This window comes from Etheostoma cragini, chromosome 10 (genome assembly GCF_013103735.1).
Source record: "Etheostoma cragini isolate CJK2018 chromosome 10, CSU_Ecrag_1.0, whole genome shotgun sequence".
NCBI lineage: Eukaryota > Metazoa > Chordata > Actinopteri > Perciformes > Percidae > Etheostoma > Etheostoma cragini.
In genome coordinates, this window is record NC_048416.1 from 3,861,288 (window position 1) to 3,877,993 (window position 16,706).

Here is a 16,706-nt window from a genome sequence, read left to right on the forward strand (position 1 = left end):
ACACACACACACACACACACACACACACACACACACAGTCTCTCTCACATGTGACGTCCTGTATGGATAGACAGGGGCTCTGTACATTCATCCGTGTGTACGTCTGGTCTGAAGTCTGCACGAGGTCCCGTCACAGTATGGTCACAAACATCTCATGGCAGTGTGCTGTAATAATCTATACATGCATTTAATACATTGACATGAATAAAAAAAAAAGAAAGGACTATCCATTCAAGGTATGCATATGTCTTTACTTAATTAGCTATCCATAGATGATCCACAAAATGCAAAAACAACTGTCCTCCCCTAAAGAACTGCCACACAGGTCGTATTAAGACTCATATTTATGCTTATAGTGTAGTTATGACGGGGGCAAAGCAGAAAGTGAGGTGACAAAGTATGAGAGTGCCAAATGTATGCATTTTGGCAGGGGGGGGGGGACTTTCACCCAAGAGACCCCAAGAGCAGCACAAGAACGGGACAGTTAGGTTCAGTGAAAGATTGCCCATTTTGTAACACCGCACAGTGACATGTATCGGATTTAAAAAAAAAAAAGGTAAAAAAAAAAGGTAAAAAAAGGTCAAATTTGACCCGAGGACAACACAAGGGTTTAAAAAAAAAAAAAACGTCATGTTATAATACTACTAAAATACATATACATTTTCAGGTAACTACCAACTAACTAAATAAAATCCAGAAAAATCCAATAGATCAAGACAAATTGTTTTAAGAATTAGAAACAATTAAAGAAAATGAGACCAAGGAGGACTAGTAAAGTCTTGCTCACAGTAGGTTTCACTCATCTCACATCGCATTCATTGGGCAACAATAAAAGGGGAATTTCTTTTTTTCCTTTCAGCCTCTTTATCACTCCCATTCATCCATTCATTCATTCACCTAGAGATGATTTGCTCATTCATTACTTCAATCACAAGACAGATAAAAGAACAAATCCCTCCGTTTCCTTCTACTTCTTTTTTTGGAAATGCACACATTTGAAGGGGGTTACTTCTCAACATTTATCCTCTGAGGACACCTGAGCTGGATCATAAGAGGAAAAACGTGACACCGGAGCAAAGACGCAGGAAAGATGAGAAGGTTTAGATTGTGGCAGAGCGAAGGGAGAGAGGGATAGGAGGAGAGAGGGATGTGTGAAGATGTAAACCAGTAGCAGCTGTTTGCAGCCCATTAAAATGTAATTAAGGAGAACCTCATTACAGGGAAAGACAGAGAGAGTGATGGCAAGATGGAGAGAAATAAACCGTTTCCTACTGTCTTACTTCATCACTCAAGCAGACAGAAAAGCATCAGTTTATTGCAAGTTAAAAAAAAAAACAAAAAAAAACACTGCTGTCTGGTTTCTATGATGCTAATTAGATTTGAGCAGATTGTTTTTGGGGCAGAAAAGAAATAATGTTTTGAATTCCAGTTTGGCACTTTAAAAAGGATTTGACTATAATAATCCTTCTTCCCCAGTCAATCAGTCTTTCCCTCCAGAGTGTGGGGGGGACTCGTGTCTTTCCGTCTCATCTGCTAAACAGCAGCCGGCCGCTCGCAGATGAAAACAGTCGGGGCAGATTTGGGAGTATGCAACGCGGGTAAAAACTGCAAAACAGTTTTTTTTGTGGAGTTTTATTTTGTAAGTTTTGCATCAACTGTTAATCTTGTATTCTTATCCAGACCTGTGCATTGAACGTCCCACCCCCTATCCCCCAGGGCCACTTCCGGCCCTTTGGGAGGCCCAAACCGGCCCCTGTGAGGTCAATGGGAAGTTAGAAATCAAACGTAAATAAACGTACATCATGCACGGAATACGACTGCACTGCTTTTATTTTGAAGGCGACTGTTATTTGTTGTTGCTTTGCTGTTGTGTGTGTCACTCACCGATGGGAGTTAAGCACAGATTTGAGTCGCGCAGCCTCACTTTGCGACAAGTAGCATACAAGATGCTAACGAGGGACTTCTGTAATGTCAGTAGAGTAAAATGGAGCTACTTAGCAAAGTTGGTTCACTGCTAGCTACAAGTTAGCATCAAACAACAATAGCTGTCAGTTGAATGGCGCTTTGAGCTGACGTTAGCTATCAAACAATCATAGATTCCCATCTTCTGTTATTGTATGCAATGGGAAAAGTTTATTATTTCACGGAGTTCACAAATTTCAGTATGACACGCTATGGCGTAAACTGTTTAAATCCGAGCATGCGCGACTGGACTCGCATCGTTTGTGAACGTCCGCAGTTTCTTCTTCTCTGGTTGCAAGTTGAAACTGACAAACGAACTGACAAAGGGGACTCTTTTCTGGGCTCAGATCTTGAAATCAGAGGGATTTGGAGTGATTGAAGGGTGTATTGGGGTCTGAATACCAGCTGGTTAAAAAATTCTCTCTCTCTCTCTCTCTCTCTCTCTCACTTTATTGGCAAGACAAAATCAATACATCTGTGTTGCCAAAGCATAAGAACAAACATAAGTGTAAACAACAACAAGGAAGAAATAGATATGATATGGTAATCCAAGTAAACGGGATAATTATGGTATAATTGCAGTTAACAAACAAATTCTGTGCATGTCCCTCAAAGGGTACGTTGAAACAATAATATATAAAACAACACACCCACAAAAACAAATAATTATGATAATGTATACAATTCTCTATTTATTTCAGCTGCTAGCCATGCCGTACTTCTATCTTCCCCTAATAAAAAAGGAAGCTATTTGTCCTCAGTGTAGCCAGTGAAGCCTGGAGTGTGTTTTCCAATTTTTGGAAATATTTGGTTCTTAAGTCTTCATATTTAGGCCATGTACATAAGTCTCTCTCTCTCTCCCTCACTCTCTCTCTAAATCATCCAACCTGAGACAAACAGAGTGAACGGACACACACTCACGTGACAAACACACAGGTGCAAATAAATACACGTAGGAAAGGAGAAAGTTGGATGCACACACACACACACACACTATTTAGTGTTCTTATTCAATGAAGCAGTGTGTGTACTTAGGCATGAGTAGGAGAATATGCTGAAGGCAGCGCAGTACTCAGATAAACTATGTGTGTGTGTGTGTGTGTGTGTGTGTGTGTGTGTGGGTCTGAGAACTAGGGCAAAGCAGTCTTGGGGATATTAGTGTTTCTTTTTTATTGAAAAATGGTCAGAAGGGAGAAGCAAAGGGATAAACAGATTATATCCACATATACAGTTAACAGGAGGGTGTATATTTAAGATGTAACAACTGCTAAATGACATTACAAACGGAGTCATAAAATAAAGTAAGTCGAGGGAGTTTTTATTGTTGGAAAAGGACGGCAACACATAAAAAAATCCCCTCCCCTTTCGGAACAGCATCACATACTGTAGAGCTACCTTAAAACGACATTCAAAACTTTAAAGCCAATAAAAACATGTGCGTGATGATCAAGCCATCAAGCGCTACTACGAAAAGGTGACCAGATGGATTCTATATGTCTGGTTCCAGTCGTGAAGCATGGAGGAGGAGGTGTGATGGTGTGGGGGTGCTTTGCTGGTGACAATGTTGGCGATTTATTCAAAATTGAAAGCATCCTGAAACAGCATGGCTACCACAGCATCCTGCAGTGGCATGCCATCCCATCCAGTTTGCGTTTAGTTGGGCCATCATTTATTTTTCAACAGGACATGTTTTTAGTTATTATTCCATATGTGTTAATTTATAGTTTTGATGCCTTCAGTGATAACCTACAATGTAAATTGTCATGAAAATAAAGAGACACGCATTGAATGACAAGGTGTGTCCAAACTTTTGGCCTGTACTGTACATATAAAATCCATGTCTTCATCTGTCCGGGGGAAATAAAGGCCTAAAAATGCCCCCAAAAATATTCTTCAAAAAAATTGCCTCAGCAAGGGTAAGTGGTTGAAAGAGCATCTGAAGGAAGTGTGTAATCAAAACTGAACACCAGCTGATGCTGCCTGGAAGGGCCTGACACACAGGAGGAGTAAATAGCCAGGAAACGGCTCAACAAACAAAAAGAACCACACACAAATATCAGTGATTCCCCAAAAAACGACTACTCAAGCTGAATGCCGGCGGGTTAAGGAAATTGTCCCTTTTGATCATTGCCCCGTGCAATGATCAAAAGAAGCCATGGCTGGATTGCATGGACAACCATGTGCCCAAATGAAAACATTGTGTATTCCACTCGCTACACACACTGTGATGGCAAGAGTTCTTCCACCTGAGAGGGAATAAATATTTTCATGGGGCTCAAGTAAAATTTCAAATTGAATCATCCCTTTCTAAACCAGTGAGTCCTAAACCCACCTGTACCAGATTTTAGTGCCAACTTGGAGGACGTGGCAACTAACCAGCAACGGGTGGAGTATACTAAAATTTCCTTTTGGGATGAATAAAGTATCTATCTATCTATCTATCATCCATGTTGGCTCCTGTTTTCCCCCTGGTCCGCGCATGCCCAGCTCATGACAATGTCCAAGACATATGCGGTCTGGACTTGTTAGTTTAACCCTTGTGTGGTCTTCCCCACCGACAATGTCCTCTCGGGTGAAAACCCTTTTTTGACACTTTTTCTGACATTTTCTGTTTTTTCCAACGTTTGACAGATTATTTACTTCCACTTCCACTAAAAACTACCACTACCACCAACTTCTAACCAGTACCGTTTCTTATTTTCGGAATTTATGGTCAATAAACCTCATGTATATGAAGTTACTAATATTAGAAGAACACTTGCTGATGTATAATCAGTAACTGGCGTACAGTATGTCAACATTTAGTAAGGATACCGTTTAAACGATTTACTTTTTTTTTAAATGCTATAAAATTAAATAAAACAAAGTACTGATCAGTATTGTACTTACGGAGAGTGCTATAAGGAACAATCCATGTTATTTTTGGGTAATATGGTTAAAAGGAAACACATATTTCTGATATAGAGATTCTGAAAATGGCTCAAATTTGACCCGAGAACAACAGGAGGGTTAAAGGTAAAAACGCTTGTGTGCATGGAGATCACTTTTGGCCCAAAGCTCTTAAAACGCTTAAAGTGCCCATATTATGAGAAAATCATGTTTTTTCTGGGATTTGGGTCTCTGGCGTTTCCACACACATACAAACTTGGAAAATACCTATTCATGCGGTTTTGAGTGAGATCCGGTTTTTGAATGTCCTCTGTCTTCGGGTGAGCTGTTCAACATCTGCGCAGCTTTCACTGTCACTAGCCGAGACGAGGTGGCAAACCGTAGCACATGCTAGCTCGTTCTCATTGGCAACACACACGACATCACTATAATTTACAGAAGAACTACTTCCTGTCCCTGTTCTGCAGGTATTCCACAAGTGGCCCTTGTCTAGAAGAAGTCTCCCAGCTAATCCTGCCTTGGACTGACCAAAGCTGGAGAAAGAGTTATCTAGCTGATGGGATCTTACCTAGCTACTGAGCATGTGTGACTCCCAACAAAGACAGGTTAGAAGTGAGGTCTCTCACTCTGTAGCTAAAACAGAGACCTAAACACACAGGGTAAAAACAGGATCTGCAGCAATGTGCAGTACAACAAACATATGGTGTTTTTTTGAAAATGAAACCATGTAAAACAATTCTGGTACAACCTGAAATTACAATTATCAACCTGAAAACAAGCAGAATATGGGCGCTTTAAACACCAAAACATAGTAATGTCAATGTAGCCGAAAAGTTACTAACCTAAAACTATCATGAACTTTTGTGGCATGTCCTCAAAACCACTCCAGAAACAAGGCTGCTGCTAAATGTATAAGCTAAAGTTTGAGTTTCCTTTCATATATTTAAAGGGGCTCGATGCAGACAAAGATTTTGCAGACACTTATTTTTAATCTATTTTAATTCTATCAATGACAACATTTCATAACACCCGAGTATGGAGGAGTGAAGTGCCTCACTTTCAGTTGCTCAAGCTGACTTTACAGCTCTTTATGTTGGCTCTTTTACCTCTATGAAGAATATCCCCCAAAATGTACACTATAAACACTCTATATTGGAGATTTACATGTATTTGTGGGTAGTGACAGTTACCCTTTTGTTATCTTTATTCGAGTGGAATGCATCCAAACTAGCTGGCTTGAACAACTGTGATCACTGAGAAGTTATTTTGTGTTCAGCCTTATCTTCAGAAAACTGAGATTTCAATGTTGGCTGCAATTTTACAGTAGCTGAGCTCCAAATATACAGTACATCATACAGAGTACCCTCCCATTATATGGTTTAGAACCCAAGCGGTTTCAGACAGCACCTAAGCCGAATTAATTTACCTAAAAGACTTTTCTCGGCTCTAGTGATCGCAGTTGGACGTCTTCAGCTTTAAGTTTGGTCTGAATGCTTTTTGAGTGTTAGTTATGTATCATCGGCTGGAGCTTTTCAAACGTTTATAGACTCAGAATAAAAATGGTCTAAAGTTATGTGAAAAGGAGACGCAAACCTACCACAAAGAGACACAAACCGACTGTAAAAATGATTCCCAGATACTTAAGCCTGTTGGGGGTAACTTTGGGCCAGGGGACCACTGGGGGAAAAACCCCTGTGTTCTATTCTACATGTAATTTTAAATCTGTACGAGTCCCAAATGTTTCTCGGTTTCATGTGTTCTCTATCTCTCTCACCCACTTCAATAACTGGACAAAGACAAGAAAATAGATTGTGTGTGACCATGTCTATCTGTCTCAAGACTGTGTGTGTGCGTGTGCGTGTGTGTGTGTATTAGGTTATGGTTAAGGTCAGGGTAAGGGACGAGGGAACACATAATGTCAATGACGGGTCCCCACAAAGATCGCGCCGCTATGTTTGTGTGTGTCCGTGAGTGTGTGTAGGAACAGAAATGTCTTATTCAGACAGAAATTCAGTCAGCTGGGTGAGTATCTAAGTGTGTGCACGTGTGTGTATGTGTGTGTATTTGTGTAAATATTGTACATTTAACAGTCCATTTATATAGGTGGATGAGTATTCCACAACAGTGAACATGATAGCTTTTGCTGATTTCTCTATCTCCAACTCTGGTCAGCTGAGAAAAGTCATCTGTTCCTCCAGCCACACATTTGTGTAAACAGGGTCAGGAGAGCCTTCCACACACACACACACACACACACACACACACACACACACCCCTACGTTTTCATGTTTCCACTTGTTAATCAAAATACATGGCATTCCCTAAGAACATTCATCCCATTAAAGCCGATGAAGTCTCTTTCCATCCAACGGCTTTAAAGTGAAAAAAAAACTTTGTGTCACATGTTGTTTTAAGCCAAGTTTTGTGAATACATTTGAGACATTTTCAGGTGTTTCCATTCATTTTCGCACTGAATCGCACAACATTCAAGTTAACATTTGCAAACAAACAGTTTCTCATACAGTAAATGCCCGACAACAATGCCCGTTACATTTCACTCTAATAATAAATTTCAAAGTCTCTCATCTCCCTTTCAACCACGTACTGTATATCTGTCTTTGTTGACACCTGCCTTGTCTGCAAAGAAAGCGGAAATCAGGGCAAAAATTACCTAACACTTCTTCTTCGTTTTGTGGCAGGATGCAATCACGTAATCGCAATTCATCATTTGTTACAACTTTTCCATCAGCATTTATCGCAAGAGCCATTTTAGAGCTAATCCGATTAGATGGAACGTTCAAATTTTGTGTTGATATTCATTAAATTAAATCACGTTTTACTGTTTCCGTAAGGCATTTCTCATTTGTAACGTGTCTATTGATACCACAAACACATTAACACCAAGGCCTTTATAGACACTGGTGTTACATTAAACGTTACAATCTGGCTGTATTGATAAAAATATGTAAAAAGTAACGTTATAATGATCCCCTTGTGTGTCTGCATGTACTCAAGTCAGCTGTAATCCAAACTCCATTCAAATGAATACGGGAAGCTCTGGTGCTATTTTTAGCGCCACAATCATATACAATACTAATAGGAGCAAAAAGTTACCGAAGACGAAAGAATACAGTCCTGGACACACAAACCCATACATTGATCCATTCAAAAAAAGTGAAATAATTACTCAACCATCTGCTCACACCAACACATTTGACTATTTGCTGCATATTTCAAGTTGCTTTATTCTTATGACGCGATAAGGCAACAATAATAACTGTCTGTGTTGTGTTCTAAAAGGTGCTTCTGAGCCACTTCGACACACCACTCAGACTTCAACGGAACATAATATAGTCTCATTTACATTCAGGGTCTTTAGGCTAAGGAGGCTGTAATAGACAGTGATGGTATTTATTACTGGTCTGCTGCTTTTCATTATGCAGCTAATGATTGCCTGTCAAGTTCTATTGTACATGAACGAGGGAAAAAAAAGAGTGGGAGGGCAAAGTCAGGAAGAAACAGCGGAGAGGGAGGGTGACGACGTACGGTACAAACTGTAAAATGTATGCAAAATAAGCCGAAACTGGTTCAAATGTATCAAAACACTGGGATTGTGTATATTGCATATTCAGTTGCTAAAACACAATAAACAAAAGAGTAGGGCTGTCACATTTCTTTCTTTATATCATTCAGTTTGAACGCAACCAATGTAGCCTAATACAACCCAGTCTCACTCCCAACTCGTCAAATACTGACTAAACTTATAAACATGAATGACTAAATATGACTAAAACTGACAAGTACATCTAGCACAGCAAGCAGCAAGCAGCAAGCAGCCTTCCAGATTATTCAGAAAATGCTTCCACAAACGCTACTTTGTTGTCAAGATTATCCATTCACGGTTTTCAGATCTGGGTTAGCAGCCGTTCTATGGAATATAGATTTTTTTTAAATAAAAAGGTCACTACCAAAATGGATTCATTATTATTATTTTTTTATTTTGAATTTTCCCCCTTTTGGAACAGAACACGAGAGTTCCAATTTTAGTATATCAAGGAAATAGTTCCACATTCTGGAAAATATTTGATTTTTGGCCATAAGTTAGATAGGAAGAGCAATACCATTCTCATGTTGGTGTGCTAAGTACAGCCTCAGGAGGCAGTTAGCTTAATTTAAAGACTTGAAACAGGAAGAAACACCTAGTCTGGTTCGGTCCAAAGTCCAAAAATATACCTACAAACACCTTTAAAGCAAATGATATAAAAACAAACTGAGTAAGTGGCTTAAGTGGTGCTAGGCTAGCTGTTTTGTCCTGTTTCAAATGGTTTTAAGCTAAATGTTTGTTGGCTCCACTCAGCACAATTACTCTATACTTACCACAGATTAGACTTTAAAAAATTCTTATTTTTGAAGTGGCCATCTATTAAAACTAATAGTTTTCGGAAGTTAGCGTGAGATAAAAGAAAATTTAAAAAAGCAGTAGACCCAACATGGCAGTGGCTTGAAAACCGCAGCATGGTCCAACTGCTACTATGTGCAACTCTGCGTTGGTCTAAATAGGGAGAGTATATTATTCCGTCTAATTAGAATGCCAATAGCAAGTCTCCCCAAGCGAATACACTTCATACACACTCGGTCACACAAATGCATGCATTCACGCACACACACACACGGCTACATTATTCACTGGTAATTATAATTTCAATATACAGCTATACAGCAGTGTGGTCTAACACCAGCTATCATTTAAATGCATATGCACACACACACACTGTCCTTTAATTGCCCTTCAGTCAAATGCTTTGGCAGTTATTTAAAACACACACAAACAGACACACACACACTCACTCCTACTTGTGCATTGGTCCATTCAGACTCCCCATGGAGTGAATCTGTCCCACTCTTAACACCCCCTTCTGGATCTCTATGCACGCAAATGCACACATTGCACATACAAGGACAAAGACTCCGGGTTTATCAGTGTCACATTTCGTTCAGTTTTTTTTTTTTTAAACATGCCTCTCTTCTTCCTCTCTGTCCTGTCTGCAGAGACCTGCACATTGAAAAGCCATTCACTGGTGCTTCACTACAGTTCTTTCTGTCTCACGCTCTTTTTATTTGCTTGCTGCCATAATCTTTTCTTCATCTTTTACTTCTTATGCTGCTTTTCACCTTTTACATTTTTCTCTATATAAATGCCTTTTTTTTAAGGGCCCAGAATGTTGTGCTAAGCCCTTGACTGCATACATCAATATTGCTAAGCTTTGCTTATAAAAAATAAATATATATTTTGCTACGTTTACATTGCGCATTCACTCTCCACACTTCTGACGCCGTTTTGGTTTGGAATCTCAAGGGTTGTGTTTCGGTCTCAACGGCCGCAAATGGACACCTTTGGAAACCCAGACACTGACGCCAATGTTTGGCCACCTGATTGGTTCTTATCAGTGCCGACGTCTCCTTTACTGCACCAGCAACGGGTGACTTAGACGCGTTAGTGTTAAAGGTCACATGGCATGAACACGTCACTTTATGAGGTTTTTTGACATTAATATGTGTACCCCCCGTCTGCCTATGGTCCCCCAGCGATTAGAAATGGCGATAGGTGTAAACCGAGCCCTGGGTATCCTGCTCTGCTTTTTAGAAAATGAAAGCTTAGATGGGCCGATTTGAAATCGTCTCAAATTGACCCTTACGAGGTCATAAGGAGCAAGGTTACTTCCCCTTTCTCTGTTTTGCCCGCCCAGAGTATTCAGCCCACCCATGAGAGAGAGAGACATCATGGATTTTAAATGAGCAAAGTGGCATTTGGCCCAAGCCACACCCCCAACCTCCACCTTGCCCCCCCCCCTCTCCTCCTCAAAAGCTACAGACTCAGAAATGGCACATACTAAGGAAAGCTCATTGTGGGACTGGCTCTAGTGGCTGTAATTCTGCAACAAGGCTGAATTTTGGGACAGAGACTTCAGATACAGTATTAGGGGACCACTAAGGTCTATATAAAAGAGACTTTAGATATGGTATTAGGGGACCAATACGGTCTATATAAAAGCATCCAAAGAGGAAGAGAGACAAAGAGAAAGTCGAGGGAAAGACAAAAAAAACTAAAACAGAAGACAGAAAGGGAAAAGAGATGAGGGAGTTGAGGGGAGTAGAAAAGAGAGAGGAAGAAGAGAAAATCTAAGACGTTGTCCTTGCTGTCAGCCAGTGTGTAATTAAGTTCTGCACTCTGTCACCATGGTTCTGTAGAACTGGTAATTTAACTTGGCCAGAGCCAGGAGAGCAGGGAAAGGAGGACCGGGGAGGGAAAGAAGAAGGAGAGGCGTTAAGAGGCGTGAGAGGTAGACAACAGTGGACAAAAAAAAGAGGGAGGAGAGGGGAGAGGAGTACAAAGCAGCAGATAATTGAATAGAAAAGTAGATTTTCCAGCTGGGCTGTACAAAGCTCAGATTGTCTCAAAGCTGCATACCTGCCATTCACTTTATTTAACATTTAACAGTCAGAGCATAGTCAGGTCACACTGCTAAATGACTTCAGCCCATGAAAATTATCAGATCTCATCATTTAAGTGGCGAAAAAGCTATATTTAAAGCAACTAGAGGTCCTCTGTTTACCCACATGTGTTTTCACTTGTGCTGGCTGATTAGACCTCTGATTAGGCCTCAGTACATTGATATCCTCCCTTTTCTCTTTTTAGTTTTAAGCCCACATCAGACCGAAGATTCGAGACAAAGCCGTTTCAGAACGCTGTGTAGACGCTCTGGGTCGGGACTCTTGACGTCACTATTAGACGCTCTCAGGAGTTGCGTCTAGCCCATTGGCGTCACATTTAGACAGTGGTAGGAGTAACGCGTTGGGGGGGGGGGGAGGTGGAAGCTTGACAAACTGGCACTTTGCTAGTTTGAAAGCTATGATGTCTCTCTTTCTCAGGGGTAGGCCAAATTCTCTGGGTGGGAAGAATAGAGAAAGGGGAGGTAACCTTGCTCCTTATGACCTCATAAGGAGCAATATTCCAGATCGGCCCATCTGAGCTTTCATTTTCTCAAAGCTAGAGAACGAAACTATGGGCTCGGTTTGAATATTAATGTAAAAAAATGGCCATGGGACCTTTACTACCTGGTTAAGACGGTTTGCTCCATGTTGTTTCTTTGTGCAAAATCAACGAACAGAAATTTGAAACTTACGTCCATGGTCAAACCTTTTGTGACCACTATCTGATAATTTGCGTTGTTGTTACAAGTTATTGCCTTTGTGAACCTTGTCATACAATTAAACCTGACAGAACAACAATGCATCGTAAAAAGGGTTAATAGGAATAGGAATTAGACAGCTTCCTTGATTATTGTATTGCTTGAATGCTACTTATTCTATATCCTTTCCATTTTGATGACTCCTCCGTTGCTGCAGGAAATTCTGCCAGATGCATTTCCACCAATAACCGTTAGGCCTACTTTCAACTTTCTGAGAAAAGTGGATTTAAGAGAACTATGGTTAACTGCTCTTCAGATCTTTGCAGGATACATCCAGACAGTCAGCTACTATGGGTCCAATCTGAGTTTTCTTTTAGAGCTTAGCACCGCCCATGATTGGTGATTCACTCTGTAGTGTATGGATGGTCTGGCAAAGCAAGGCTATGGTAATTGACAGCTTGGGTTTCCAAAAATATGTGTAATCTTCTTGAAAAGTATGCACATGTGCGGTATTTTTGTTTAAATTTCTTAACACAAAACGTGAGGAGTCAAATTATATTTTCACTCTGAGGACCATACATTTATCGTTCTTTAAATAGCGCCTTGGATTTTACAGACATTTGATAAATGGTAAGAACCTCTACTCCATGTTCTTTGTGCAAAATCAACTTAAAGAAATTGCAAACTCATGTGTGCAGTCCTTATTTATCGGATCATTTGTGTTGCTACAAGTAACTGCATTTGTGAGCCTTGTCAATTGACAATTAGGCTAAACCTGAAAGATAGGCAATGTATCATAAATATGAATAAGAATTAGGCAGCTTCTTAATTATAAAAAAAAAAGGTTTGCTTTTTTACAGGTGATTATGTTGTTTGAATGTGGGAACAATGCATTCCCAGCATTATGTGGTAGTTGACAGCATGTCTTCAGTGGGTTTTCAAAAATGAGTCCAAAAATATGTTCTATCCTCTTGGAAAATGTGCATTACGTGCAGTTTCGTTTCAATTTCAATTCACATTCGAGTTTTACTCTAAGGACCCTACATTGATCATGCTTTATCAACCCGGTCTTGTGGCAGTTTGTGAAATTTTCAAGTTATTTTGATCTGGTGATTCGTCAACAGGGACTACGACTTTATTGATTATTTTGTGGTGGTCACCACGAAATGGGAACGTGACCGTTTCACAAACTGCCGTGCCTGCCCTGGGGGACAACAACGGCCGGCAGGACACGATTCCCGGTCTCTGAGGGACGCAACAATGGGAAATAAAATGCCACACACCAGCGACAACAACGGAAAGGAACGGCCATACACGTGACGCGGTCCCTGGTCTCCGGGATGAAAGTCCTGATTGTTTGACCCATCCACAACTCTGACCAACCTCCTTACGTAGATTTTGAGATTTACAATACTACTCGCTATCGTATTTGTTTTGTTATAACAAAATATGCTTTCCATTTATATCCATTAGATTAAAATCCGTGTTCACCACCACCACCAATATATTAAATGAGGTCACAATTTCGCAATCTGCCATGAGACCGAGCAGTCTTTATATATTGCGACATATGAAAAATAGTAGGAAACTCTTGTTTTGGACACCCATGTAGCAAATGTCTTTTTGTTTTCTGCTATTTACTTTAATCCGATGTCTTGCAAGTCAACAACATGGACATAGAGGCCTAGCCCTACTGAACTAATGATCGGATGTTTTGTTGTTGGATTTTTTCAAAGAAAGAAAGAATGATCTAAGATTAGGCTCCTTCTTTTAACTTAAATAACACAGCTAGCCATAACACTAGCTTTTTTTGCAAGACAGGTAATTATTTTACATTATGTTTTAGATCAACACATTCAGTTCATCAAGGTCAGGCGTCTATGTGTTGATACCAGGAAGAAGCCAAATGCCCTTCTTCCTCGTAACATCTTCTAAATATGACCCAGCTGAGCTTTATAGGGCATCTAAAAACATCAAGCGATAGTTGGTCGCATCATCAGGGTTCAGCAAAAGCTAAATTGACCAATGATTTTAACAGTACTTCTGTTAGCTGCAGACCTTGAGCAGCAAACAAGTCTCACTTAAATCATAGTATAAGAGTGTATAATAAGCATTCTTATTTTCTTAAAAAAAAAAATTATAATATATATCATTTGTACATTTTAATTTAAAAGATCAGTGTATCACATAGCTGATCTGTTTGTGGGAGGAAACCGGAGCACCCGGGGGAAACCCACACAGCTCTGCTGATGTGTCTGTTATCAATTCCAATCACAATCATAAATCATAATGTCTGAATGGAATTGATAAGACACATCAGCAGAGCTACAGCATTGTTTGATTCCAGGTCTCACGTGACCGCAGATCTGTTGAACCTCTTAGGAATGAAGAAAGTTTCGTCCCAGTCTTGATCAACATTGGCATCTTCATCACTGGAGATGTCAGTGTGTAAATATCCATCACTGGAACTTTCTGTGAGTGGATCTGTCTTTACTGCAGTGTGTGACTCTGTCTTGATGTCAGTCTGGGGTGGAGGTCCATCAATATGTGTTGAAGTGGTTCCAGTGTTGTGTTTAATATTTACGGCCACTGTCTCATTATCAGAACCATCTTCATCATCGGTAACTGGAATGTACTCTCCGTCAGATAGGTTGGCATCACCAGAAATTAGAATGTACTCTCCTTCAGAAAGATAAGAGGTGTCTGGCTCCATAGAGTATTTTTGTGGATCCTGTTCTTTGTAACTGGAACTGTCACTGTAAGAATTTTCAGCACTTGAATTCCAAAGTTTCTCTCTTTGTGGATGAGCTCTTAAATCTGCATATTGATGAATGTAGTGGTGTTCAGCAGGGTCTGCATCTTCATGCCAGGAGCTATAAGGGCTGGTGACTCCATCGCTTGAGACAGTTGACTCTACTTCGGATTCTGTGTCGTTGGGAGAATTATGCAATTCCTCGGAATCATCCAGTGGGGGGACGGTCATCAACTTCAAGGCGTCTTCTGCATAAGAGTTGGTGTCCATGTCCTCATGGTGCAGGTGAACCATTGTAAGATAACAATGTGTTTGGGCTAGTTCAGGGGTGATTCTTGTCTGAGCATCCGTATCAAGCAACCGTTTTAGTAAATCTAAAAATGCCATCCGGTCTTCATACTCAGTATAGTCATCTAGTTCTGTAAAGCACTCTACTGATGCATCCAAATGTTTACCATGATTGAAAATCCACACTTGATTTGGGGGCTGGACACCAGTTGCCTGTATGTACTCCCTTGGTGTTTTTAGTCTCCATCTGGGATTGGGCGAGCCCTGTTCCTTACTGAAATACTGCCAGGTGTTCTTCCCAGCACTCAGGACGTGGTCTTTTGGCTGACCCAGCAGTTGGCAAACAGCTTTCATCATGTGGTAGGTTGATTCGTCAGTAAAGAGGTTAACGGCAAAATAAAGGAATCCCATGACACATCCCAGTCCCCACATGTCAATAGCTTCAGATATGGGGAGGCCCAGTGTCACCTCTGGGGCTCTGTAGGCATAAGGTTGGACTGACATTCCAACCTTTACTTCGGACAATGGAAGGGCCAAACCAAAGTCTATTAATTTAACCCTGAAAGGTTCCTTGTGGTGGTTGACAAGCATTACGTTGTCAGGTTTCAGGTCTGCGTGGATAATGCCGATACTCTTCAAGGCTTCAAAGGCTACAAGCAGCTGTTGTGCGATCCGTCGGATTTCATGAAGAGATAGTGGCGTCAGGGTCTCGTCCAGTAAGTCCCAAAGGCTCTTGTCCAACATCTCGAAGGCGAGGCAGGATGCGTCTTGAAACATGAAATTGTCGATGAATCTCACCAAGTTCTTCTTCTTTGGGTCAAGAGACCTGATCTTTGTCAGCATTTCCACTTCATGCTGGGTCATGTGATTTTCTTCCTTTCTGAGGATCTTGATGGCCGTCATCTCAGATGTTTTTAAGTTAAGACATTTGGCAACTTTTCCAAAACATCCTTCGCCATTAAAGTCTAGTACAAGGTAGCGTACAGACTTGCTGCAGAGTATGTCAAGCTTTTTTACATGAAATGGTTCAGGCTCCATGTAGTTTTTACTGTCGCTATCTGAGGTCAGGAAAGACATTTTTGTTGTAAAATGTTTCCAAACACTTTTCAAGCTGAGTAAAGTATGAATAGATTTTGTCGTCTTACTCTTAATCCAACCCAAGGGTAAATGACCAGACTATCTGCGAGTCCTTCCTTTAGGGAGTTGGAATATGGAACCTTAATGACATCATAAGCTTCAAAAGATCATAGACAGCATCAATGCATTCTTAATTCTAAATGATCTCTACCCCTATCTCTCTCTCCCTCGCTCTCTCGCTCGCCCACTCACTCACTCAAGTTTTTTTGTCAAATAAAATGGCTTCATGGCATTCTCTCTCACTCGCTCGCCCACTCACTGAAGTTTTTTGTCAAAATAAAATGGCTTCATGGCATGACCATAATCAGATATAGTAATGCAGTAATGCCAAAGCAACGCATGAATAAGCTTACTTCCATTAGTTTACATGTACACATTGAACATTCTCAAGAAATAAAACTGTCCAAATCAGTCATTGTTTTAATTTTGTTTTATTATATATACACAAATACTGTATATAAAAACACACACACAGTATATTATGTATA

General features: G+C 40.4%; 2 protein-coding genes across 6 annotated transcripts in view; both read right to left on the reverse strand.

The window, feature by feature from the left end:
* il1rapl2 (interleukin 1 receptor accessory protein-like 2) overlaps positions 1 to 16,706 on the reverse strand; it is a 464,615-nt gene that overhangs the window by 347,811 nt on the left and 100,098 nt on the right. The gene's annotated exons all lie outside the window — the stretch shown is intronic.
* Positions 14,119 to 16,255, reverse strand: LOC117951293 (homeodomain-interacting protein kinase 2-like). The gene has a single exon (XM_034882945.1). It carries the CDS (start codon positions 16,156 to 16,158, stop codon positions 14,392 to 14,394), a length of 1,767 nt encoding a protein of 588 aa, XP_034738836.1. The 5' UTR covers positions 16,159 to 16,255; the 3' UTR covers positions 14,119 to 14,391.